The 24,301-nt window shown below is 43.5% G+C and overlaps 1 protein-coding gene across 1 annotated transcript in view; it reads right to left on the reverse strand.

Annotated features, from left to right (window-relative positions):
* Nucleotides 1-8,770: 8,770 nt before the first annotated feature.
* The window catches only part of DGAT2L6 (diacylglycerol O-acyltransferase 2 like 6), a 33,799-nt gene continuing 18,268 nt past the window's right edge, over nt 8,771-24,301 (reverse strand). The window contains exons 2-7 of the mRNA XM_033201598.1: nt 14,728-14,838; nt 14,227-14,297; nt 13,650-13,854; nt 12,046-12,220; nt 9,598-9,809; nt 8,771-9,156 (exon numbers count right to left, since the gene is read on the reverse strand). Coding sequence (XP_033057489.1) covers nt 9,002-9,156; nt 9,598-9,809; nt 12,046-12,220; nt 13,650-13,854; nt 14,227-14,297; nt 14,728-14,838 — 929 coding nt within the window. The 3' untranslated portion in view covers nt 8,771-9,001. The remainder of the gene's footprint in view (nt 9,157-9,597; nt 9,810-12,045; nt 12,221-13,649; nt 13,855-14,226; nt 14,298-14,727; nt 14,839-24,301) is intronic.

Raw genomic sequence — 24,301 nt, forward strand, 5'->3', positions numbered from 1 at the left:
TTCTGCCTAGAAAGCACCAGGGCCAAGGAAAAATCTTTGTAGGCTCTGAGGAGGGCCCCACTGTTTTCTCTTAAGGGAAGAGACACAAAAGAACTGCAAGCAGAGGGACTCTAAATCCTGAGCCCATTTTCTGAGAGTCCCTTCAGTTTTTTCTATTATTTTTATGGTTTGATGATTTAAATGAAACTCTTTAATTACAATACACTTGGGTATACGGCATGACATTTTAGCTCTTTTCTCCATATAATAGCTTACTTTCCCTGTAGCAGCATTTATTGAACAATCCACCTCTTCCTTGTTTATTTGTTAGGCTTCCTTTATCCTGTATTCAGTGTGTGTGTGTGTGTGTGTGTGTACACACAGACATATATATATATATATATGTTATTTCGACTTTATTCTTTCAGATGAATTTTAGAATAAATTTCTTACATTTCAGACAAAACCCTGTTAGTATTTTATGTACATTAACATTCAATATAATTTGGAAATAATAGCTTCACAACATTGAATTGTCTCATCCAGGAACATGGTAAATCTCTCCGTTTATTCCCACATTCCTTTACTATCTCTTTAATGTTTGTAGCTCTTTCTCCCATTGTGTTTTCTAATCTGGTTGTTATTGGTATATAGGAAAAGTTTATTTTTTATGTATATTATCTTGTATTTAGCTGAACTCTCTTATCAATTCTAACAATTTCTCAGCTTCTTCTCCTGAGTTTTTAAAGTAAACAACCATATTGTTTGTGAATAACTTATAGCTTAGTGGTTCCTGGGCCAAGTTCAGACATTAGGCTATCATAAGGTAAACTCAAATTCTATTGGCACAATATAATAATACATTGTAATTTGTTCCTGAAGACTCATCTCACACTGTAAAAATACCAAAATTGATCATGAAAATAAATGAAAAGAAAATCCAAATATATTATTTTAAAAACTCTTGTTACTTATGTAAAACCAAACACTCAATAGAAATGTTATATCATAAATGCTTCTTTTGGATTGACTAGCCTAAAAAAAGAGAAATGCTTCCTTTGGAGGATTATTTTTTCTCAGAGAGTGGACTATCTCAGATGCCTTAAAATAGACATCCATTGTGAACATATGAAAAACTACTAAATTTGTACACTTTAAAAGAATGAATTATATAGTGTATTAGTCTGTTCTCATACTGCTAATAAAGACATACCCGAGACTGGGTAGTTTATAAAGGAAAAGGGTTTAATTAACTCACAGTTCACCATGACTTGGGAAGCCTCAGGAAACTTACAATCATGGTGGAAGAGGAAGCAAACACATCCTTCTTGACATGGCAGCAGGAAGGAAAAGAATGAGTGAAGAGGGGAAAAGCCCCTTATGAAATCATCAGATCTCATGAGAACTCACTCACTATCACAAGAACAGCATGAGGGTATGATTAACCACCCCCATGATTAAATTACCTCTCGGCCAGGCACAGTGGCTCATGCCTGTAATCCTAGCACTTTGGGAGGCCTAGGCAGATGGATCGCCTGAGGTCAGGAGTTCAAGGCTGGCCAACATGGTGAAACCCTGTCTCTACTAAAAATACAAAAATTAGCCGGGCATGGTGGCAGGTGCTTGTAATCCCAGCTACTCAGGAGGCTGAGGCAGGAGAATGGTTTGAGCCCAGGAGGCAGAGGTTGCAGTGAGCCGAGATTGCACAAGACTGCACTCCAGCTTGGGAGACGGAGCAGGACTCTGTCTCAAAAAAAAAAAAAAAAAACCCCAAAAAACAAACAAATGAAAAAAAACCTCTCACCAGGTCCCTTCCATGACACATGGGGATTATGGGAACTATAATTCAAGATGAGATTTGGGTAAGAACACAGTCAAACCATCATTCTGCCCCGGCCCCTCCCAAATCTCATGTCCTCACATTTCAAAACACAATCATGCCCTTCCAACAGTTCCCCAAATTCTTTTTTTTTTTTTTTTTTTTTTTTGAGACAGAGTCTCACTCTGTCATCCAGGCTGGAGTGCAATGGTGTGATTTTGGCTTACTGCAACCTCTGTCTCCTGAGTTCAAGTGATTCTCGTGCCTCAGCCTCCTGAGTAGCTGGGATTACAGGCACCCACTACCACAACTGGCTAATTTTTGTATTTTTAGTAGACATGGATTTTACCATGTTGGCCAGGCTGGTCTCAAACTCCTGACCTCAGATGATCCAGCTGCCTTAGCCTCCCAAAGTGCTGGGTTTACAGGGGTGAGCCACTGCACCTGGCCATTCCAAAGTCTTGACTCATTCCAGCATTAACTCAAAAGTCTAAATCCAAAGTCCCATCTGAGACAAGGCAAGTCTCTTCTGCCTATGAGCCTGTAAAATCAAAACCAAGTTAGTTACTGCCTAGATACAATGGGGGTACGGGTATTGGGTAAATACACCTGTTCCAAATGGGAGAAATTGGACAAAACAAAGGGGCTACCGACTCTATGCAAGTACTAAATCCAATTAGGCAGTCATTAAACCTTAAAGTTCCAAAATGATCTCTTTTGACTCCATGTCTCACATCCAGGTCACACTGACTTGGGAGATGGGCTCCCATGGTCTTGGGCAGCCCTGCCCCTGTGGATTTGCAGGGTACAACTCCTCTCCTGGCTTCTTTCACAGGCTGGCATTGAACATCTGTGGCTTTTCCAGGTGCATGGTGCAAGCTGTGGATGGATCTACCATTCTGTGGTCTGGAGGATGGTGGCCCTCTTCTCACAGCTCCACTAGGCAGTGCTCCAGTGGGAACTCTGTGTTGGGGCTTCAACCCCACATTTCTCTTCTGCACTGCACTAGCTGAGGTTCCCCATGAGGGCTCTGTCCCTTCAGCAAACTTCTGCCTGGACATATAGGCATTTCCATACATCCTCTGCAATCTAGGTGGAGGTTCCCAAACCTTGATTCTTGACTTCTGTGCACCCACAGGCCCAACACCATGTGGAAGCTGCCAAAGCTTGGAGCTTGCACACTCTGAAGCACAGCCCCAGCTGTACCTTGGCCCCTTTTAGCCATAACTGGAGCAGCTGGGACACCAGGCACCAAGTTCTTAGACTGCACACAGCAGGTGGGGCCTGAGCCCAGCCCACTAAACCTTTTTTTCCTCCTAGGCCTCCAGGCCTGTGATGGGAGGGGCTGCCGCTAAGGTTTCTGACATGCCTTGGAGACATTTTCCCCATTGTCTTGGTGATTAATATTTGGCTCCCTGTTACTTACGCAAATTTCTGCAGCCGGCTTGAATTTCTCCTCAGAAAATGTTTTTTTCTTTTCAGTCACATTGTCAGGCTGCAAATTTTTCAAACCTTTATGCTCTGTTTCCTTTTGAACACTTTGCCACTTAGAAATTTCTTCTGCCAGATACCCCAAATCATCTCTCTCAAGTTCAAAGTTCCTCAGATCTAGGGGGCAGACGCAAAATGCCACCAGTCTCTTTGCTAAAGCATAGCAAGAATCACCTTTACTACAGTTCCCAACAAGTTCCTCATCTCCATCTGAGACCACCTCAACCTGGACTTCATTGTTCATATCACTATCAGCATTTTGGTCAAAGCCATTCAGTAAGTGTCTAGGAAGTTCCAAATTTCCCCACATCTTCCTGTCTTCTGAGCTCTCTAAGTCTCTAGGAAGTTCCAAACTTTCCCACCTTTTCCTGTCTTCTTCTAAGACCTCCAAACTGTTCCAACCTCTGCCTGTTACCCAGTTCCAAAATCACTTTCACATTTTTGGGTATCTTTACAGCAGCACCCCACTCTCTGCAGAGCCAATTTGTTGTATTAGTTCATTCTCATGCTGCTAATAAAGACATACCTGAGACTGGGTAATTTATAAAGGAGAGGTTTAATTGACTCACAGTTCAGCATGGCTGGGAGGCCTCAGGAAACTTACGATCATGGCAGAAGGGGAAGCAAATACATCCTTCTTCGCATGGTGGCAGGAGAAAGAAGTGCCCAACAAAAAGGGGAAGAAGTCCCTTATAAAACCATCAGATCTCGTGAGAACTCACTCACTGTTGCAAGAACAGCATGAGGATAATTGCCTCCATGATTAAATTACCTCCCACTGGGTCTCTCCCACAACACGTGAGGGTTATGGTAACTACAATTCAAGATGAGATTTGGGTGGGAACACAGCCAAACCATATCATATGGTCTGTATATTAAATCTTAAGTAAAAAAAAAAAAAAAAGAAAGAAATACAAGTCCTCGAAGTTTGGAATGAAGATGTCATATTTTTTTGCTAACTATCCTCAAGTACACACAGAAATTATTTATTACTCTCAGGACCCTCCAGGTGTATTTTATAATAGGGTCATCTCTCTGGAAAGTTTTTGTTGTCAATGAGGTGTGTAATGACACATGGTAAATATTTGGAACAAGGTAATTTCTTGTTTGTTTTTTTTTTGTTTTGTTTTGTTTGGAGGCGGAGTCTCGCTCTATCGCCCGGACTGGAGTGCAGTGGCCGGATCTCAGCTCACTGCAAGCTCCGCCTCCCGGGTTCACACCATTCTCCTGCCTCAGCCTCCCGAGTAGCTGGGACTACAGGCGCCTGCCACCTGGCCCGGCTAGTTTTTGTATTTTTAGTAGAGACGGGGTTTCACCGTGTTAGCCAGGATGGTCTCGATCTCCTGACCTCGTGATCCGCCCGTCTCGGCCTCCCAAAGTGCTGGGATTACAGGCTTGAGCCACCGCGCCCGGCCGGAACAAGGTAATTCTATAGCAACTGTTACAATGATCTCTTGCTCTCCTATTTCAATCACATTTTATGGCTGAATTCTTTTGAGAATCTAGCAATTCAGCCATCTCTGCTTTATAGTCAGGCCTTGGTTTGTATTTCTCAGTAGTGTGGATTTGTGACAGCATTAGATTATAAAAAAGTCTTGTTCCATTGATATTAGACACTTGTTTGCAAATAGTAGCTTTCCTTTTCAAGATTTCAGTTAACTTTGCCTGAAACTTCAATGCTTTTGTGCTGGAACCTGCAGATACCCTTTGTCCCAATTCTGGGACTGGTTACAGCAACCAGTTCTCTTTCTGTAGTTGTTACACCGGAAATACATTTTGCTCAGAATGAAATGTCTTTCTTTGATATCTCACTCTGCCTACTTTTATATGTTCTTTTTTTTTTTTTTTTTGAGACGGAGTCTCGCTCTGTCGCCCAGGCTGGAGTGCAGTGGCCGGATCTCAGCTCACTGCAAGCTCCGCCTCCCGGGTTTACGCCATTCTCTCGCCTCAGCCTCCCGAGTAGCTGGGACTACAGGCGCCCGCCATCTCGCCGGCTAATTTTTTGTATATTTTAGTAGAGACGGGGTTCACCGTGTTAGCCAGGATGGTCTCGATCTCCTGACCTCGTGATCCGCCCGTCTCGGCCTCCCAAAGTGCTGGGATTACAGGCTTGAGCCACCGCGCCCGGCCCTACTTTTATATGTTCTTAAGAGAGACAATATGTTTGCCAAAATTGTGTCTGGCTCATTATGTGTTCATGGAGTCAAAATTCAAAATATTGTATTTTGATTTTAAATCACAGCTCTTCGTGATATTTTATTGATTTGATGTTTCTTTTCTTATATATTGGGAAGGGTGTAAGTTTTAGATGTTTTCAGCAGCTTTACTTGTAATAGCCAAACAACTGGAAACAATCCAGATGTCTTTCGATGAGTGAGTGGTTAAACAAACTCTGGCGTGTGCAGACCATAGAGTACTGCCCAGCCAACATAAAGGAATGAACTGTGGATACATTATAACTTAGATCTTTAAGGGCATTATGCTTAGTGAAAAAAGACAATCTCAAAATATTACATACTGTGATTCCGTTTGTATAATCCTTGAAATGACAAAGCTGTAGAGATGGAAAGTAGATCAGTGATTGCCAGGGACAGGGACAAAGGTGGGGGTGTGTGCTTATACAGGGGTAATATGAGGAAGTTCCTCTGTGGTAATAAAACAGTTCTCTATCATGATGGTCATGGGAGTTACATGAATCTATTTATGGGATCAAATTGCATAGACACACATGCACACACACACACAAACACACATATGTGAGTGTAAAAACAGTGAAAACTGAATAAGTTTTAACAGTATTGTACCAGTGTCAATTTACTGTTTTGATATTGTACTACAGTTACATATGATGTCACCATTGTGGAAAGCTGCATAAAGGGTTCAAGGGACTCTAATTTTGCAATTACCTGTAAATCTACAATCATTTCGAAATATAAAGCATTTAAATTTTTTTATTGTGAATTTTTTACTTTAAAATAGCTCACAGTTTTTTCCCTTAAATTGAAAGGCTAAGTTTTCTTAAACATTGCTCTTTCACTGAGATAGAATTCACATACCATAAAATTCACCATTTTAAAGTGTCCAATTTAGTGGTTTTAACATATTTGCAAGGTTGTGCAACCACCACCATTATCTAATTCCAGAACATTTCATCACCCCTAAAAGAAACCCCTACCCATTAGATGTCATTCTCCTTTCCTTTCTTCCTTCACAATTTCTCTTTCTCTTCTGTCTTTCTATCTCTATATTTGCTCATTCTGGACATTTCATAGAAATGGAATCATACAATAGACGACCTTTTGTGTCTGGCTTCTTTCACTTACCATAATGTTTTCAAGGTTCATCTGTTTTGTAGCATGTATCATCACTGCATTCCTTTTTATTGCCAAATAATATTCCATTGTATGGATAGACACCAATACATTTATCCATTCATCAGTCGGTAGACCTTCGGATTGCTTGCACTGTTTTGCTATTAGGAATAATTCTGCTGTGATAATCTATGTACAAGTTTTTGTGTGACCGTATGTTTTAAATTTGAAGGGTATATAACTAAAAGTAGAATTGCTGGGTCATATGGTAACTCTACACTTAACTCTTTGAGAACTGTCAAACTGTTTTCCAAGTGGCTTCACCATTTTACGATCAGCAATGCCAAAGAATTCCAGTTTCTCCATATCCTAACTAATACTTGTTATTGTCTATCTTGTTTTATTATAGTCATCCTAGTGGGTGTAAAATGGTGTCATGGTGGTTTTGATTTGCATTTCCCTAATGATTAATGATTTTCAGCACTTTTTCTTTTTCTGTTTTATTAGAAACGGGGTCTCACCCTGTCACCCAGGCTGGAGTGTAGTGATGTGACGATTGTAGCTCACTGCAGCCTTGAACTCCTGGGCTCAAGCAGTCCTTCCACCTCAGTCTCCCGGTAGCTGGGAATACAGGCATGCATCACCACACCCGGCTAATTTTTTAATTTTTTGTAGAGATAGGGTCTCACTATGTTGCCCAGGCTGGTCTCAAATTCCTGGGCTCGAGCCATCCTCCCTCCTGGGCATCCCAAAGTGCTGGGATTACAGGTGTTAGCCATTGCACCCGACCCTTACTTTTTCATTTGTATAGCTTCTTTGGAGAAATGTCTATTTAAATCTTTTGCTTATTTAAAATTGAATTGTCTTTCAGTTGTTGAGTTGTAAGAATTATTTATCTATTCTGGCTCCTAGACTCTTATGAGATACGTGATTTGTAGATATTTTCTCCCATTCTGTGGGTCGTCTTTTCACTTTCTTAATGGTGTCCTTTGAAGCACAAAAGTGTTTAATTATAATGGAGTCCAACTTATCTATTTTTTATTTTGTTGTTTGTGCTTTTGATGTCATATCTAAGAAGTCATTGCCTAATCCAAGATTATGAAGCTTTACACCTAGGTTTTCTTCCATGAGTTTAATAGTTTTAACTTTCACTTTAGGTCTTTGATCCGTTTGAGTTAATTTTTGTATATGATATGAGGTAAGGTCCAACTTTATTTTTCTGCATGTGGATGTCCAGTTGTCTCAGCATTGTTTGTTGAAGACCATTCTTTCCCACATTGAATTGTCTTGGCACCCTAGGTGAAAATCAATTGACCCTCTGTGTTCTCATTTCCTTTCTATTGACGTAGAAAGATTTTTTAAATTAATCAATTATTTTCCTGGGGCCTAATATTAGGACTACTGTGAGTAGAATCAGTGCCTTTTTTGCCCACATTTATGATCTAATTTTGGTGGAGTGCGGGGGGCCTCATTTAGGAAAAATGAAGCTGAAAAATGGGTCTCTAGAAAATGAGGAATGGGGACATGGAGTGGTACATTGGAGAGAACTTTGGTTTGAATGCTAGTTCTATCCAAAGTTGTGTGGCTTTGGGCAAGTTACTAACCCTCTAGGAGCTTTAGCTACTGTGAAATGGAGGTGATGACAATCTCAATCTCACTGGGCTTATGTTTAGTATTAAGAGACAATGGTTATGAAAGCAATGTCATGGTCCCTGGAACATAGTAGGGACTTGACATCAAGCAAACTTACAGTTGGTGCATGGTCTTGTGGCTCCCTCCCTTCTGACATAGGGTGGTTATGTGGGATCAGGAGAGGTGGGCTACCCGGCGGGTACCTGTGCTAGTTCCCATGTTTCTGCTCCTGTCTCCTACACTGTGCAGCAGCTATGGTTCCATTCCCCCACCTTTTCTGTCAGGGGAAGCATGAAGGGTAAATAAAGAAGAGGAAAGTGGCTCTCCATAGAGCAGCTTTCTGGTTAGAAGGGAAAATCTCAGGTTTGAGGGAAGCCCAATAGCGAACCACAGAATAGTCAGGAAATAGTGGTGTCCTGTTTTATATGTCTAGAACTTTATTTTCAAAGAAGAAACAGTGTAACTGCATTGCCAATTTAGAACTCTAGCACAACTGAGGGAATCCCGTCTGCTTTGACCAGGCAGCTACAGTGCAGGTCCAGCCCTCCCCAGTCCTCCCCTGCCCCTCTGGTTCTTTCCCCTAAGCCTGCTCAGCCACTTGGGAGGGGACTCTATTGCTAGAACTCTGATTTATTAAATAATTTCTGGTTTGGATGGTCTCTTCTCTCATCCTTACAATCTTTCCCTTTCCTGGAATTCTTCTTTTTCAGTGGCTCTACTTGGATCCCTCATGGCTTAGGGGATAGGTTAATGAGGAATGTGCCTCCTGTTATATAATTGTCAGCTCTTGGGTCTCAGGGAGGCCATATTCAACTTTATGTTGGTCAAAGAGCTTGCGCAGGGCACTGATGTAGAGTGCGTGATACTTGTCCACTGTCTTCTGGTTTGGCCTCTTAATCCTGGGAATTGGCAGGGGTTCCCCAACTATGAAAAAAGACAAGAGACAAACATCAGAGTCCCCCCCTCAACTCAAACTACCCATCCCCATCCCTCACTGGGAGCCATGTACTGAAACTCAGTATCTGGCTTTCCTCCCCTTCTTTCATTCTTTCCCTTTGCTCCAGTCTCATCCTGGCCCCTGTTCTCTGATCATCTAATCAAACCCATGCTCAAGAGAATGCAAGCAAGCTCAGGAGAGTGGTGACAGAATGTGTGTGAATGGTGATGCTCTTGCAGCAGATGCTGATGTCACATCTATGAATGGCCACAACTCTTATCTCTTTAGTTGTCCTACCCACCGTGCTCTCAACCACACCCATTGCCCATCGCAGATGTGAGTTGGGTCCCCCTGGACTTGATGGATGGTTTAAAGTGGGTGGGAAGTGAATGAAGAAAGAGGCCATCTGGAGATACTGGAAAGCTCACCAACAGTGGTAATGGGCCGATTGAAAGGCAGGAAGCCCCAGGATCCGTGAGTTAAGCCCCGGCCATGGAAGGTACAGAAATTTAGTCCCAGGATTTTTTTGAATGTGTCCTGGAAGGTTTTTTGGAGCAACCTTAACCACGTGCCCTCAGGGAAGGTCTCCTGATTGAAAACCTCGTTCTCACCAAAGGAATATGAAGGGACAAGGTGTGCCCTGCAAAGAAGAGGGGCAGGGGTGTGAGCTCTCTGAGGAAGGTCCCCAGAAAAATCCTCTCCAAGGTGGGAAACCTCTCCAACCTCTCCCTTATAGGACAAGAACCAAAGCACCCAAACATCTCTAGCCTCATGTCCCATTCCTGCCATGCCCCACTCTCCCAGCTGAACTCTCTGAGGGGAGCTGCTGCTCTGCCTTGTTCTGGTATAGGAAGAAACTAATCTCAAAAGCTCTGTCTTCATTGCATCCAGCATCCAGAGTGTTCTTTGTAAACTGCATATCTGGACATGCCACTCCTCTCAAAATCTTGCAGAGCTCCTCAGTTTGCACCATGCTGCTTCCTTACGGCCTTTTTGCTCTGGCCTTCACTCCTTGGCTAGTTTTTCCTCTCCCCACTCTTTCCTTGCAATCTGCTTAGCCATATTAATTGTGCCTTGTACTCTCTCATCTATGTCTTTGTACATTTTGCTTCCTTTGTCGGAAGTGCCTTCCCTCTGTCTTCATGTGGCTCATTCAGTTTTGCACTCAGTCCCAATTTCATCCCCTTAAAGCAACTTTGTTTGACCACCTCAATTCCCCCAATGCGGAGTACGTACCCCTCATCTAGTGCTTCTACACTAACACTGCCCCAACCGTGTATTACAGGCATCTCCTTACTTGCCTGACTCGCCCCTTAGACAGCAAGCCAATCAAAGGCGAGAACTGAGTCATATTCGTCTTTGAACCCCTAGGCCCCGGCATAGCGCCTGACATGCCATAGGTCCTCACTGAATGCCTGAGTTCTTTCTCCCTTTTGGTCTGCCTGGAAACTCCTACTAATATTTCAATTCGCAATTCAGATGTTACCCACCTATGAAACCTCTATTCTGGGTCAAGATTTTTCCATCAATTGGTGCTCACATAGCACTTTGTACACATTTCCATTGTAGTGTTCCATTTGTTTAACAAATATTAAGCTCTTTCTATGTGCCAGCACTGTTTTAGGCCCTGGAGATGCATCAGTAAATACAATGGAATTTTTAAAATTCTGTCTTCGTGGAGTTTACTTTTTTTGGGAGGAAGACAGACAATAAACATCGAAAATAGGAAGTAAACAAATAAATAAAATGGATGATCTATAAGAAGATAAGTGTAACCAGGAAAAAATAGGGCAAGATGGTCAGATAACCATATTGAGAAGAGACATTTGAGCAAAGACTTGAAGGAGATAAAGGAATGAGCCAAGTAGTCATTTGGAGGAATAGTGTTGCGGGCAGAGGGAGCAGCTAAAGCAAAGACCCCAAGGCAGGAGTGGGTGGCTTGCTTGAGGGACAGCAAAGAGGCCAGTGTAGCTGTGATGGAATGAGAGAGGAGTGAGAGGAGTGAGTGATGAGGACAGAGAGGCAGCTAAGGACCAGATTATTCCACATCTTGCAAGCCCTTGTAAGGACTTTGGGTTTTACTCTGAGTGACATGGGAGCCACTGGAGCGTTTTGAGAAGTGACATGATCTGACTCGTGTTTAACAGGATCATCCTGGCTGAAGCTGGGAATAGACTCTTGGGGGTGTGGGAGGCGGGAATGGATACAGGAAGAGCAGTTAGAAGTGTTAAAATCATCCAAGGGGAGAGATGATGGTAGTAAACCAAGGGGTGGTAGTCTAGGTAGCAAGTGGTAGGATTCTGCATGTATTTATTTGGTAATTATATGTGTATGGGTCTGTCGTCTTCCATATTGAACTGTGAGTTTGCAAGGACCAGGTCTTATTTACTTTTGTATCCTAAATGCATAGTACTATGCCTGACATACAGTGGGTGTTCAGTAACTGCTGAATGAATGAGGTCTATTTCTCAAACCAGATTGTATACTCTTTGGGAGCACATCTTATCTTTTTGATCCTCACAGCATCAAAGCTAGTGCCTCCCCTTGCAGTTGGTAGATTCTCAGGGCCTCTCAGTTAACAGGCTGATATAGAGTGGAGCCCCACTTTCCCAGACCTCCAGCCTACCAGGTCAATGGGCAGAAAGTAAAAGGTTTTCTTCTGCTGTTCTTTCTCCAACTTCGAGTAAGAAAAGTGCCCATTGAAACGTATCTGGAGGCCCAAACATCCCTAAGGCACAGTGTGAGGGGGTAGACAGAAGGAATTAGAGTGAAGATGGGGGCCTTCTAACAGGTGCCTAGGGAAGGCACCATTCTGGAGAGGGCTAGAGAGGGTCTATGGCACCCTGACAACAGAGCATTAGAACCTTGGAACCTACCCTGTTTTCAGTGCCAACTTCACAAAACCTTTACGCTGCTTGAGGAAGAGAGTGGAGGCTCCTGGCTGGCACAAGAGAGCTTCAGCAGCTCCACCCACCACAATAACCACGGCATTGCCTGAGCCTTTCTGGGTCAGCAAGTACTTCAAGGCTGACCTACTCACGGGGCACACACCTGTGAAACCAAAGGGTCAAGTGGTAGAAAACTTCATGCCTGAGGATGGAGTGAGGGGTTTTCCCAGGCTCTTCCTGTCGGAGACAGTTCTTCTGTTTTCTGATGATTGCTGTTTCCACCTTTCTGTCTCTGACCTTGGTGTCCTGGGTTATGACTGCCCTAGCCTAAGGTTGGTCCTTAGGGTCAGCCGTTTGCCTTGGGGGTCTGTGCTTCTGCAGTTGGGTCTATACTGAGTTCCTCTGCCTCTTACCATCCATAGCCTACTGCATTTCAGATCAATAGTATCTAAGCCCACCTCATCCCTCTCTACCCATGAAGCACAGCCATGTTCCACTCTGCCAGGCTGACAACACTGGAGATCCTCCAGAGTTCTCTCCTCCAGGGGTAATGGAGGCTAGCCACCAGCAACCTGCTTCCTCCCTAAGAGTAACCTGCCAAAGGGAAGCCAATGGCTGGGGTTTCTGGAGAGTAGGCAGACCCGTGAGCCTGCCCAAGCCAAACTGAAATGTAGATGAATGATGGAATGTGAATGACACCCTGTTGTTTAACAACAATCATCTAGCCTTTCTCACTTCTGTCTCCCATCTTTGCCCTGCGCTCACCGTCTATTCTCCACTGGGATGGCAGAAATTGCCTCCAGGCTCTAGCCATTGAGAAAGATTCCCACTCCAGGGCCATGCTAACCTCAGAGCAGAGTAGAAGCATCCTCTGGGACTCTAGTGGTCCCACCTGGCCCCTCCAGAGAAATGTATCTTACCTTTTAATGTTTGGCTTCAGGTGTTTTCTGGTGTCCAGAAGGATGATTATTTGTCCAGAGAGAGAGACATTTGTCACAGTGCACTGACCTGAAGCTGAGCATGGGGAAGTTGTTCTGGATACTCTGACGAACTCCTATCCTTTATCCCTTGGCATTTTATGCAAGTGTGAAGGGGTTCCAAGGAGATAAAAGTCATGGACCAGGAGGGTTTTAGCTAGTATGATAGACTTCAAAATGCTTTTAAGACACCATGGTGTACAAATGACTGGCCCAAAGATGCCAACTGACATCCTAGAGAGAGCCTGGTGAAGTTCACCGGAGCAATCCCATTCACACCTGCTTTTCCCTGCATTTGTGTTTCATTCTTGGCTTTCATCCTCTGATTTGCACTTTGGTATTGGTCCTGAATTCCAGCCTTCTGGTTCTCCCTCTGAAAAAAGTCCTGGTGACTCTTATGAATGCCTATAACTTCCTCTGCTGCCCAACCAAACCCTGCTCCTTAGATCTTGGACAGAAACTAATGCTTAGCCACATACTCCTGTTACGGGCCCAGGGTGTGCTGGACTTATTTTCTATCATGTACTCTTCAATCAGGGAATGATTGTCAGGACTTATTGGGGTTGCACCTTTGAAGTAGGTAAAAAAATAGAATTAATTATTTCTTATACTCACCCATTGACATCACATATTCTCGCACAATTGGGATCCAAAATACCCCTTCTAAGGTCCCTACAAAGGGAGTAATGGATGGAAAAATCCGAGCAATGCCAGTGGCCTCAGTGGCAAAGTTGATGAAGACACCAAAAGAGAGAACGCCATGGGGGTGATTGGCAATGATGTAGTTGTGTTTGGGAGAAAGATCATGAGTCTTCACCAGCTGTTAGAGGGAGATTGAGTCAGAGCATTGGCTACAAAGAAGGAAGAAACGATGTGTGGACTAAAATCCCAGCAGGTAGCCTATGTTTCCCTTCGGGAGCCCCAAATCCCTGTACACTAAGATGTCATCATTGTCATAGGATTGCCAGGCCTCACGATGGTCAGAGAGGCTGACCTGGCTTTGCCAGTGCAGGAAAGGCTGCCATCCACCTGTCTCCCCACCTGCCCATCCATCTTGGGCCCTTGCTTTGCATTATGACTCCGGGCCTTGACCTTCGCTGCTGACCACCAAAGCCTCTGAAAACACGGAGCTGAGTAGAGAGCAAGAGTCTGGGCAACAGGGACTGAGGGCACCCCAAGGAAGAGTAGTCACCTTTACTGGGAAGTAATTTCGGAAATAATTCCATAGGGTCCAGTTTCGTACCCAAGCTGAACGCCTGCCGCCTGTGTGTACAGAAGGGAAGGGAAGAGTCCGTAGGGCATTGTAGTCCCTCCACCTCTCCCAGAGGAGGAGAGTTCTGCCTGCAGTCCTCAGGTCACAGGAGGGGCCTCCTTCTGACACCTCAGAACTGTAAGTACTGTCCCTGAATCCAGTCCCCAAGACATAGGAAGCCCCTGCTCCTCTAGAGCTGACCAGAAAGGTGACAGGAAAATAGTCTGAGACTGGGGGCACCTGCCCAGAGACCTCAACCTCATAATTCTTCCTGAGCTACCTGGTAGAGACCTCTGTCCCTGCTGAGCTTTGCTCTCCCTTCTCTCTCCCCTTCCTTCGCCTCTCCCCTACCCTTGGTTCTCCCTCTCTCCCTCCACCTCCCTCTCCCTGTGCTTCCATTCTTGGCCCAAACAGGACGACCATTGTGCCCCTGTCTCTTACCTTGACTGTGGGTGTTCCAATCATAGGCGAGCCAGGCTAAGGAGAGCACAGCCAAGGACCAGAACTTACTGAACAGCAGAAAGTAGGGTATAAGGAGAATGGGAATAGCTCCTGAGGAGATAAAAAGGGTTCACACCTTTCAATTCCCTTCAAGTTTTAGTACACTTCTAATAACCTCGGCCTCTGCTCTATACTACAGGAGCAGGGCTAGGCTGGTGTGGGACCCTTCTCTCCTTCTCCCCTCTTCCCCAACCCCTCGCCCTCCATTTGTCTCTGCTGTGGTCTAGGCAGGCCTCTGAGCCCCTGGATCTGGGTCTCCTTGATGGCCAAACTCTCAATTGAAGAAAGAGCAGAACCATGAAGTTGGGGTCAAAGGACAGCATGGCTTGCTGAATGGGAAGAAGAGCACATTGGGCTGGTAGCTGAATCCCCATTCTGGGACCTCTGGAAATTCTTTCTAAAAGCTTGAACCACTTTCCTGTGCTGAACTGCTAAGTCTGCATATTCCATCAGGGACGTTACCCGCAGTGTACAGGCTGTTTGATGCTGAAAAGTAAACATGGATTAAAAACTGCTCCACTTTGGGAGGCCGAGGCAGGTGGATCACAAGGTCAGGAGATTCAGACCATCCTGGCTAACACAGTGAAACCCCGTCTCTACTAAAAATACAAAAAATTAGCGGGGCGAGGTGGCACACGCTTGTAGTCCCAGCTACTCGGGAGGCAGAGGCAGGAGAACTGCTTGAACTCGGGAGGCAGAGGTTGCAGTGAGCTGAGATAGCACCACTGCACTCCAGCCTGGGCAACAGAGCAAGACTCCGTCTCGAAAAAAACAAAACAAAACAAAACAAACAACAACAACAAAACTGCTCTACTAGGCCAGGTGCGGTGGCTCACTCCTATAATCTTAGCAATTTGGGAGGGAGGCCAAAGCGAGAGGACAGCTTGAACCTAGGAGTTTGAGACCAGCCTGGGTAACAAAGCAAGACCCTATCTCTAAAAAACCAAAAAAACAAAAAACACAACAATAACAACAAAAAACCCACTTTACTACGTTCATTTTGTTCCATTCAAAAGTGTCACAAAGGTTCAGAAGGGGAAGTCTGTGTTCGCAAATGACCATAGCAGGCTGTAACTGTGAACATGATACATCTTACAGCAGTGGGAATGAATTCCATTAAAAAATCTGCATTCATGAGAAAGAGGGGCTGAGTATACATATGGTGAATAAAAAAAGACTTAGCTAAGGGAATGACTTCTTTGACCAGGTACCATGTCATGGCAGATAAAAGTTTCAGGGAAGAAGAAACTCAGGAGTTACCTACCAACTCTTTGTCTCTTGCATTTTGGACATAAATGAAAATAGCAGGAAAAAGGCTGAGTGGACAGTACTTTAAAAAGTCATGTTATGGAGTAGAAGAAACCTTTGTAATAAGCTGAATTGCCCTCATAAGCACTGATCGAGATGGTTGTTGTAAGCATTCGAATTAGACAGGAAAGAGTGGTGGGAGGAGTTTTATGGGAAGCCTGTCACGGAGAAAATCCTTGCTGTCTATGCCCTTCATCAAAGAGGGGAGTAAATTTGCCAATTAAGCTTCAGAAGAAAATTCAGATAAAGTTAAATAAGAATCATCACTAATTAAAGTTAGCTTAAGTATATCATTTCCTTTATATATTTTTTCAAATACATTTTGTTTGCATCCCCAGTATTTAGAAGAGAGCTTGGCACACAGTATGTGTTCAACAAATATCTGTAGACGGATTGAAAAAGAAATAAGAAAATGTTTTCTGTTTTCAGTAGTAAACTTGATGATTACTATTTAGTCAGCATGTATAGTGTTATTTAAATGTGATGTCATTTTAATAGCATAGACGGATTGGTTGTGTACCTTTTATCTCATTCATTTTATCCACCAGTCCTAAAGGCGGTCTAAGAGCCCTTACCTGGGTCACACCATCCCCCTTGTGGAACCTATTGGAACTGCAGGTATGACCCGGCAAGAGACCAGGAACGTTTTTTCAGAGCAGGCTTCCAGACCCAGCCTGAGTGTCACTAAAGTCGTGCACAGTGACAAAAGTGGAATTTAAAGATATAGGAGAGGCCGGGCGCGGTGGCTCACGCCTGTAATCCCAGCACTTTGGGAGGCCGAGGCGGGCGGATCACGAGGTCGGGAAATCGAGACCATTCTGGCTAACACGGTGAAACGGTGAAACCCTGTCTCTGCTAAAAATACAAAAAAAAAAAAAAAAAAAAAAAAAATTATCCGGGCGTGGTGGCAGCGCTTGTAGTCCCAGCTAGTCGGGAGGCTGAGACAGGAGAATGGCGTGAACCCAGGAGGCGGAGCTTGCAGTGAGCCGAGATCGCGCCACTGCACTCCAGTCTGGAAGATGAGCAAGACTCCATCTCAAAATAAATAAAGAAAGAAAGATACGGAGAAATAGAGGCCAAATGTGGAAGAGCTAAGTCTCATGGAAAAAGAGTTCCGTGACATAAAGCAAGGGTACCTGAGAAAGGAATGATGAAGAACAAGCATTTATGTATGTGTGACACTCCCTTAGATATTATGGCCTTGACACCAGGAGATGGTTCCAATTTCTCTTGTCACGTTCAAGTGAGGCGTCTTGGAGAGGGTTATCAAAGAGGAAGTTCACATAGGTAGGCTTCTAATTTAGTTTGTAGTGAAGATGGCCAAGCCATTCTAATATATGCGCACTGGGGGAAAAAGAAAGGAAAAAAAATGAAGAAAAAAAAACTAATATATGCGCATTGGTAGCTCATCATAATTTTAACTTGCATTTCTCTAATAGCTAGTGATGCGAAACAGCTTTTCATGTGCTTGTCTGCTTTCTGCATATCCTCTTTGGTGAAGTGTCCCTTCAATCTTTTGCCCGTTTTTCTTTTTTTTTTTTTTTTTTATTATACTTTAAGTTCTAGGGTACATGTGCATGACGTTTATATCATGTATAACTCCCCAATGCAATCCCTCCCTCCTCCCCCCTCCCCATGATAGGCCCCAGTGTGTGATGTTCCCCTTCCCGAGTCCAAGTGATCTCATTGTTCAGTTCCCACCTATGAGTGAGAACATGCGGTGTTTGGTTTTCTCTTCTTGTGATAGTTTGCTAAGAATGATGGATTCCAGCTGCATCCATGTCCCTACAAAGGACGCAAACTCATCCTTTTTTATGGCTGCATAGTATTCCATGGTGTATATGTGCCACATTTTCTTAATCCAGTCTGTCACAGATGGACATTTGGGTTGATTCCAAGTCTTTGCTATTGTGAATAGTGCCGCAATAAACATACGTGTGCATGTGTCTTTGTAGTAGAGTAATTTATAATCCTTTGGGTATATACCCAGTAGTGGGATGGCTGGGTCATATGGTACATCTAGTTCTAGATCCTTGAGGAATCGCCATACTGTTTTCCATAATGGTTGAACTAGTTTACAATCCCACCAACAGTGTAAAAGTGTTCCTATTTCTCCACATCCTCTCCAACACCTGTTGTTTCCTGACTTCTTAATGATTGCCATTCTAACTGGTGTGAGATGGTATCTCATTGTGGTTTTGATTTGCATTTCTCTGATGGCGAGTGATGATGAGCATTTTTTCATGTGTCTGTTGGCTGTATGGATGTCTTCTTTTGAGAAATGTCTGTTCATATCCTTTGCCCACTTTTTGATGGGGTTGTTTGTTTTTTTCTTGTATATTTGTTTGAGTTCTTTGTAGATTCTGGATATTAGCCCTTTGTCAGATGAGTAGGTTGCAAAAATTTTCTCCCATTCTGTAGGTTGCCTGTTCACTCTGATGGTAGTTTCTTTTGCTGTACAAAAGCTCTTTAGTTTAATTAGATCCCATGTGTCAATTTTTGCTTTTGCTGCCGTTGCTTTTGGTGTTTTAGACATGAAGTCCTTGCCCATGCCTATGTCCTGAATGGTACTACCTAGATTTTCTTCTAGGGTTTTTATGGTATTAGGTCTAACATTTAAGTCTCTGATCCATCTTGAATTAATTTTCGTATAAGGGGTAAGGAAAGGATCCAGTTTCAGCTTTCTACTTATGGCTAGCCAATTTTCCCAGCACCATTTATTAAATAGGAATCCTTTCCCCATTTCTTGTTTTTGTCAGGTTTGTCAAAGATCAGATGGCTGTAGATGTGTGGTATTATTTCTGAGGACTCTGTTCTGTTCCATTGGTCTATATCTCTGTTGTGGTACCAGTACCATGCTGTTTTGGTTACTGTAGCCTTGTAGTATAGTTTGAAGTCAGGTAGCGTGACGCCTCCAGCTTTGTCCTTTTGACTTAGGATTGTCTTGGCAATGCGGGCTCTTTTTTGGTTCCATATGAACTTTAAAGCCGTTTTTTCCAATTCTGTGAAGAAACTCATTGGTAGCTTGATGGGGATGGCATTGAATCTATAAATAACCTTGGGCAGTATGGCCATTTTCACGATATTGATTCTTCCTATCCATGAGCATGGTATGTTCTTCCATTTGTTTGTGTCCTCTTTGATTTCACTGAGCAATGGTTTGTAGTTCTCCTTGAAGAGGTCCTTTACATCCCTTGTAAGCTGGATTCCTAGGTATTTTATTCTCTTTGAAGCAATTGTGAATGGAAGTTCATTCCTGATTTGGCTCTCTGCTTGTCTGTTACTGGTGTATAAGAATGCTTGTGATTTTTGCACATTAATTTTGTATCCTGAGACTTTGCTGAAGTTGCTTATCAGCTTAAGGAGATTTTGGGCTGAGACAATGGGGTTTTCTAAATATACAATCATGTCATCTGCAAACAGGGACAATTGACTTCTTCTTTTCCTAACTGGATACCCTTGATTTCTTTCTCTTGCCTGATTGCCCTAGCCAGAACTTCCAACACGATGTTGAATAGGAGTGGTGAGAGAGGGCATCCCTGTCTTGTGCCAGTTTTCAAAGGGAATTTTTCCAGTTTTTGCCCATTCAGTATGATATTAGCTGTGGGTTTGTCATAAATAGCTCTTATTATTTTGAGGTACGTTCCATCAATACCGAATTTATTGAGCGTTTTTAGCATAAAGGGCTGTTGAATTTTGTCAAAAGCCTTTTCTGCATCTATTGAGATAATCATGTGGTTCTTGTCTTTGGTTCTGTTTATATGCTGGATTACGTTTATTGATTTGCGAATGTTGAACCAGCCTTGCATCCCAGGGATGAAGCCCACTTGATCATGGTGGATAAGCTTTTTGATGTGCTGCTGAATCCGGTTTGCCAGTATTTTATTGAGAATTTTTGCATCGATGTTCATCAGGGATATTGGTCTAAAATTCTCTTTTTTTGTTGTGTCTCTGCCAGGCTTTGGTATCAGGATGATGTTGGCCTCATAAAAAGAGTTGGGGAGGATTCCCTCTTTTTCTATTGATTGAAATAGTTTCAGAAGGAATGGTACCAACTCCTCCTTGTACCTCTGGTAGAATTCAGCTGTGAATCCATCTGGTCCTGGACTTTTTTTGGTGGGTAGGCTATTAATTGTTGCCTCAATTTCAGAGCCTGCTATTGGTCTATTCAGGGATTCAACTTCTTCCTGGTTTAGTCTTGGGAGAGTGTAAGTGTCCAGGAAATTATCCATTTCTTCTAGATTTTCTAGTTGATTTGCGTAGAGGCATTTATAGTATTCTCTGATGGTTGTTTGTATTTCTGTGGGGTCGGTGGTGATATCCCTTTATCATTTTTTATTGCGACTATTTGATTCCTCTCTCTTTTCTTCTTTATTAGTCTTGCTAGCGGTCTGTCAATTTTGTTGATCTTTTCAAAAGACCAACTCCTGGATTCATTGATTTTTTGGAGGGTTTTTTGTGTCTCTATCTCCTTCAGTTCTGCTCTGATCTTAGTTATTCTTGCCTTCTGCTAGCTTTTGGATGTGTTTGCTCTTGCCTCTCTAGTTCTTTTAATTGTGATGTTAGAGTGTCAATTTTAGATCTCTCCTGCTTTCTCTTGTGGGCATTTAGTGCTATAAATTTCCCTCTACACACTGCTTTAAATGTGTCCCAGAGATTCTGGTATGTTGTATCTTTGTTCTCATTGGTTTCGAAGAACATCTTTATTTCTGCTTTCATTTCGTTATGTACCCAGTAGTCATTCAGGAGCAGGTTGTTCAGTTTCCATGTAGTTGAGCGGTTTTGATTGAGTTTCTTAGTCCTGAGTTCTAGTTTGATTGCACTGTGGTCTGAGAGACAGTTTGTTATAATTTCTGTTCTTGTACATTTGCTGAGGAGTGCTTTACTTCCAATTATGTGGTCAATTTTGGAATAAGTGCGATGTGGTGCTGAGAAGAATGTATATTCTGTTGATTTGGGGTGGAGAGTTCTATAGATGTCTATTAGGTCCGCTTGGTGCAGAGATGAGTTCAATTCCTGGATATCCTTGTTAACTTTCTGTCTCGTTGATCTGTCTAATATTGACAGTGGAGTGTTGAAGTCTCCCATTATTATTGTATGGGAGTCTAAGTCTCTTTGTAGGTCTCTAAGGACTTGCTTTATGAATCTGGGTGCTCCTGTATTGGGTGCATAGATATTTAGGAGAGTTAGCTCTTCCTGTTGAATTGATCCCTTTACCATTATGTAATGGCCTTCTTTGTCTCTTTTGATCTTTGATGGTTTAAAGTCTGTTTTATCAGAGACTAGGATTGCAACCCTGCTTTTTTTTGTTCTCCATTTGCTTGGTAGATCTTCCTCCATCCCTTTATTTTGAGCCTATGTATGTCTCTGCATGTGAGATGGGTCTCCTGAATACAGCAGACTGATGGGTCTTGACTCTTTATCCAGTTTGCCAGTCTGTGTCTTTTAATTGGAGCATTTAGTCCATTGACATTTAAGGTTAATATTGTTATGTGTGAACTTGATCCTGTCATTATGATATTAACTGGTTATTTTGCTCGTTAGTTGATGCAGTTTCTTCCTAGCCTCGATGTTCTTTACATTTTGGCATGTTTTTGCAATGGCTGGTACCGGTTGTTCCTTTCCATGTTTAGGGCTTCCTTCAGGGTCTCTTGTAAGGCAGGCCTGGTGGTGACAAAATCTCTAAGCATTTGCTTGTCTGTAAAGGATTTTATTTCTCCTTCACTGATGAAGCTTAGTTTGGCTGGATATGAAATTCTGGGTTGAAAATTCTTTTCTTTAAGAACGTTGAATATTGGCCCCCACTCTCTTCTGGCTTGTAGAGTTTCTGCCGAGAAGTCTGCTGTTATTCTGATGGGCTTCCCTTTGTGGGTAACCCGACCTTTCTCTCTGGCTGCCCTTAAGATTTTTTCCTTCATTTCAACTTTGGTGAATCTGGCAATTATGTGTCTTGGAGTTGCTCTTCTGGAGGAGTATCTTTGTGGAGTTCTCTGTATTTCCTGAATTTGGATGTTGGCCTGCCCTACTAGGTTGGGGAAGTTCTCCTGGATGATATCCTGAAGAGTGTTTTCCAACTTGGTTCCATTTTCCCCCTCATTTTCAGGCACCCCAATCAGACGTAGATTTGGTCTTTTTACATAATCCCATACTTCTTGCAGGCTTTGTTCATTTCTTTTTCTTCTTTTTTCTTTTGGTTTCTCTTCTCGCTTCATTTCATTCATTTGATCCTCAATCGCTGATACTCTTTCTTCCAGTTGATCGAGTCGGTTACTGAAGCTTGTGCATTTGTCACGTATTTCTCGTGTCATGGTTTTCATCTCTGTCATTTCGTTTATGATCTTCTCTGCATTAATTAGTCTAGCTGTCAATTCTTCCACTTTTTTTTCAAGATTTTTAGTTTCTTTGCGCTGGGTACGTAATTCCTCCTTTAGCTCTGAGAGGTTTGATGGACTGAAGCCTTCTTCTCTCATCTCGTCAAAGTCATTCTCTGACCAGCTTTGATCCGTTGCTGGCGATGGGCTGCGCTCCTTTGCAGGAGGAGATGCGCTCTTATTTTTTGAATTTCCAGCTTTTCTGCCCTGCTTCTTCCCCATCTTTGTGGTTTTATCTGTCTCTGGTCTTTGATGATGGTGACGTACTGATGGGTTTTGGTATAGGTGTCCTTCCTGTTTGATAGTTTTCCTTCTGACAGTCAGAAGGACTGTCTGTTGGTCTGTTGGAGATTGCTTGAGGTCCACTCCAGACCCTGTTTGCCTGGGTGTCAGCAGCAGAGGTTGCCGAAGATAGAATATTGCTGAACAGCGAGTGTACCTGTCTGATTCTTTCTTTGGAAGTTTCCTCTCAGGGGTGACGCCACCCTGTGAGGTGTGGGGTGTCAGACTGCCCCTAGTGGGGGATGTCTCCCAGCTAGGCTACTCAGGGGTCAGGGACCCACCTGAGCAGGCAGTCTCTCCGTTCTCGGATCTCAACCTCCGCGTTAGGAGATCCACGGCTCTCCCCAAAGCTGTCAGACAGAGTCGTTCGCGTCTGCACGGCCCCGCTCTTTCCCCTAATGGACTGCAGCTGTGCGCTGTCCGCAGAGGTAGAGTCTACAGAACAGGCAGGCTTCCTTGAGCTGCTGTGAGCTCCACCCAGTTCGAGCTTCCCAGCGTCTTTGTTTACCTACTTAAGCCTCAGCAATGGCGGGCGCCCCTCCCCCAGCCTCGCTGCTGCCTTGCGGATAGATCGCCGCAGACGGCTGTGTTAGCAGTGAGGGAGGCTCCGTGGGCGTGGGACCCTCCGGCCAGGTATGGGATATATTCTCCTGGTGTGCCTGTTTCCTTAAAGCGCAGTATTGGGGTGGGAGTTACCCGATTTTCCAGGTGTTGTGTGTCTCAGTTCCCCTCGCTAGGAAAAGGGATTTCCTTCCCCCTTGCGCTTCCAGGTGAGGCGATGCCTCGCCCTGCTTCAGCTCACGCTGGTCAGGCTGCAGCAGCTGACCAGCACCGATTGTCCGGCACTCCCTAGAGAGATGACCCCAGTACCTCAGTTGAAAATGCAGAAATCACCGGTCTTCTGTGTCGCTCGCGTTGGGAGTTGAAGACTGGAGCTGTTCCTATTCGGCCATCTTGCTCCGCCCTCCTTCTGTGATTCCTTGCCCGTTTTTCAATTGGGTTGTTTTCTTACTGTTGACTTTTGATAGTTCTTTATGCATTTTGGATATAGTTTTTTGTCTGACATGTGATTTGCAAACATTTTCTCCTAATCTGTCTATCTTTTCATTCTTGTAACAGGGTCCTTTTTAGAGCAAAAGCTTTTAATATTGATGAAGCCCAATTTATTAATTTTTTTTTCTTTCACAGATTGTGCTTTTGGTGTCAAGCTGAAAGAACTCTTTGCCTAACCTCGTGTCATGAAGATTTTTCCCCTATATTTTCCTTCCTTCCTTCCTTCCTTCCTTCCTTTCTTTTTTCTTTCTTTCTTTCTTTCTCAGACAGGATCTGGCTCTGTCACCCAGACTGGAGTGCTGTGGCATGATCTCGGCTCAACTCATTGCAACCTCTGCTTCCTGGGCTCAAGCGATTCCCCCTACTTCAGCCTCCAGAGTGGCTGGGACTACAGGAGCATGCTACCACACCCAGCCAATTTATTTTGTATTTTTTTGTAGAGACAGGGTCTTGCTGTGTTGCCCCAGCTAGTTTCAAACTCCTGGTCTCAAGTGATCCTC

This window comes from Trachypithecus francoisi, unplaced genomic scaffold (assembly GCF_009764315.1).
Source record: "Trachypithecus francoisi isolate TF-2019V2 unplaced genomic scaffold, Tfra_2.0 Lachesis_group6, whole genome shotgun sequence".
Lineage (NCBI taxonomy): Eukaryota > Metazoa > Chordata > Mammalia > Primates > Cercopithecidae > Trachypithecus > Trachypithecus francoisi.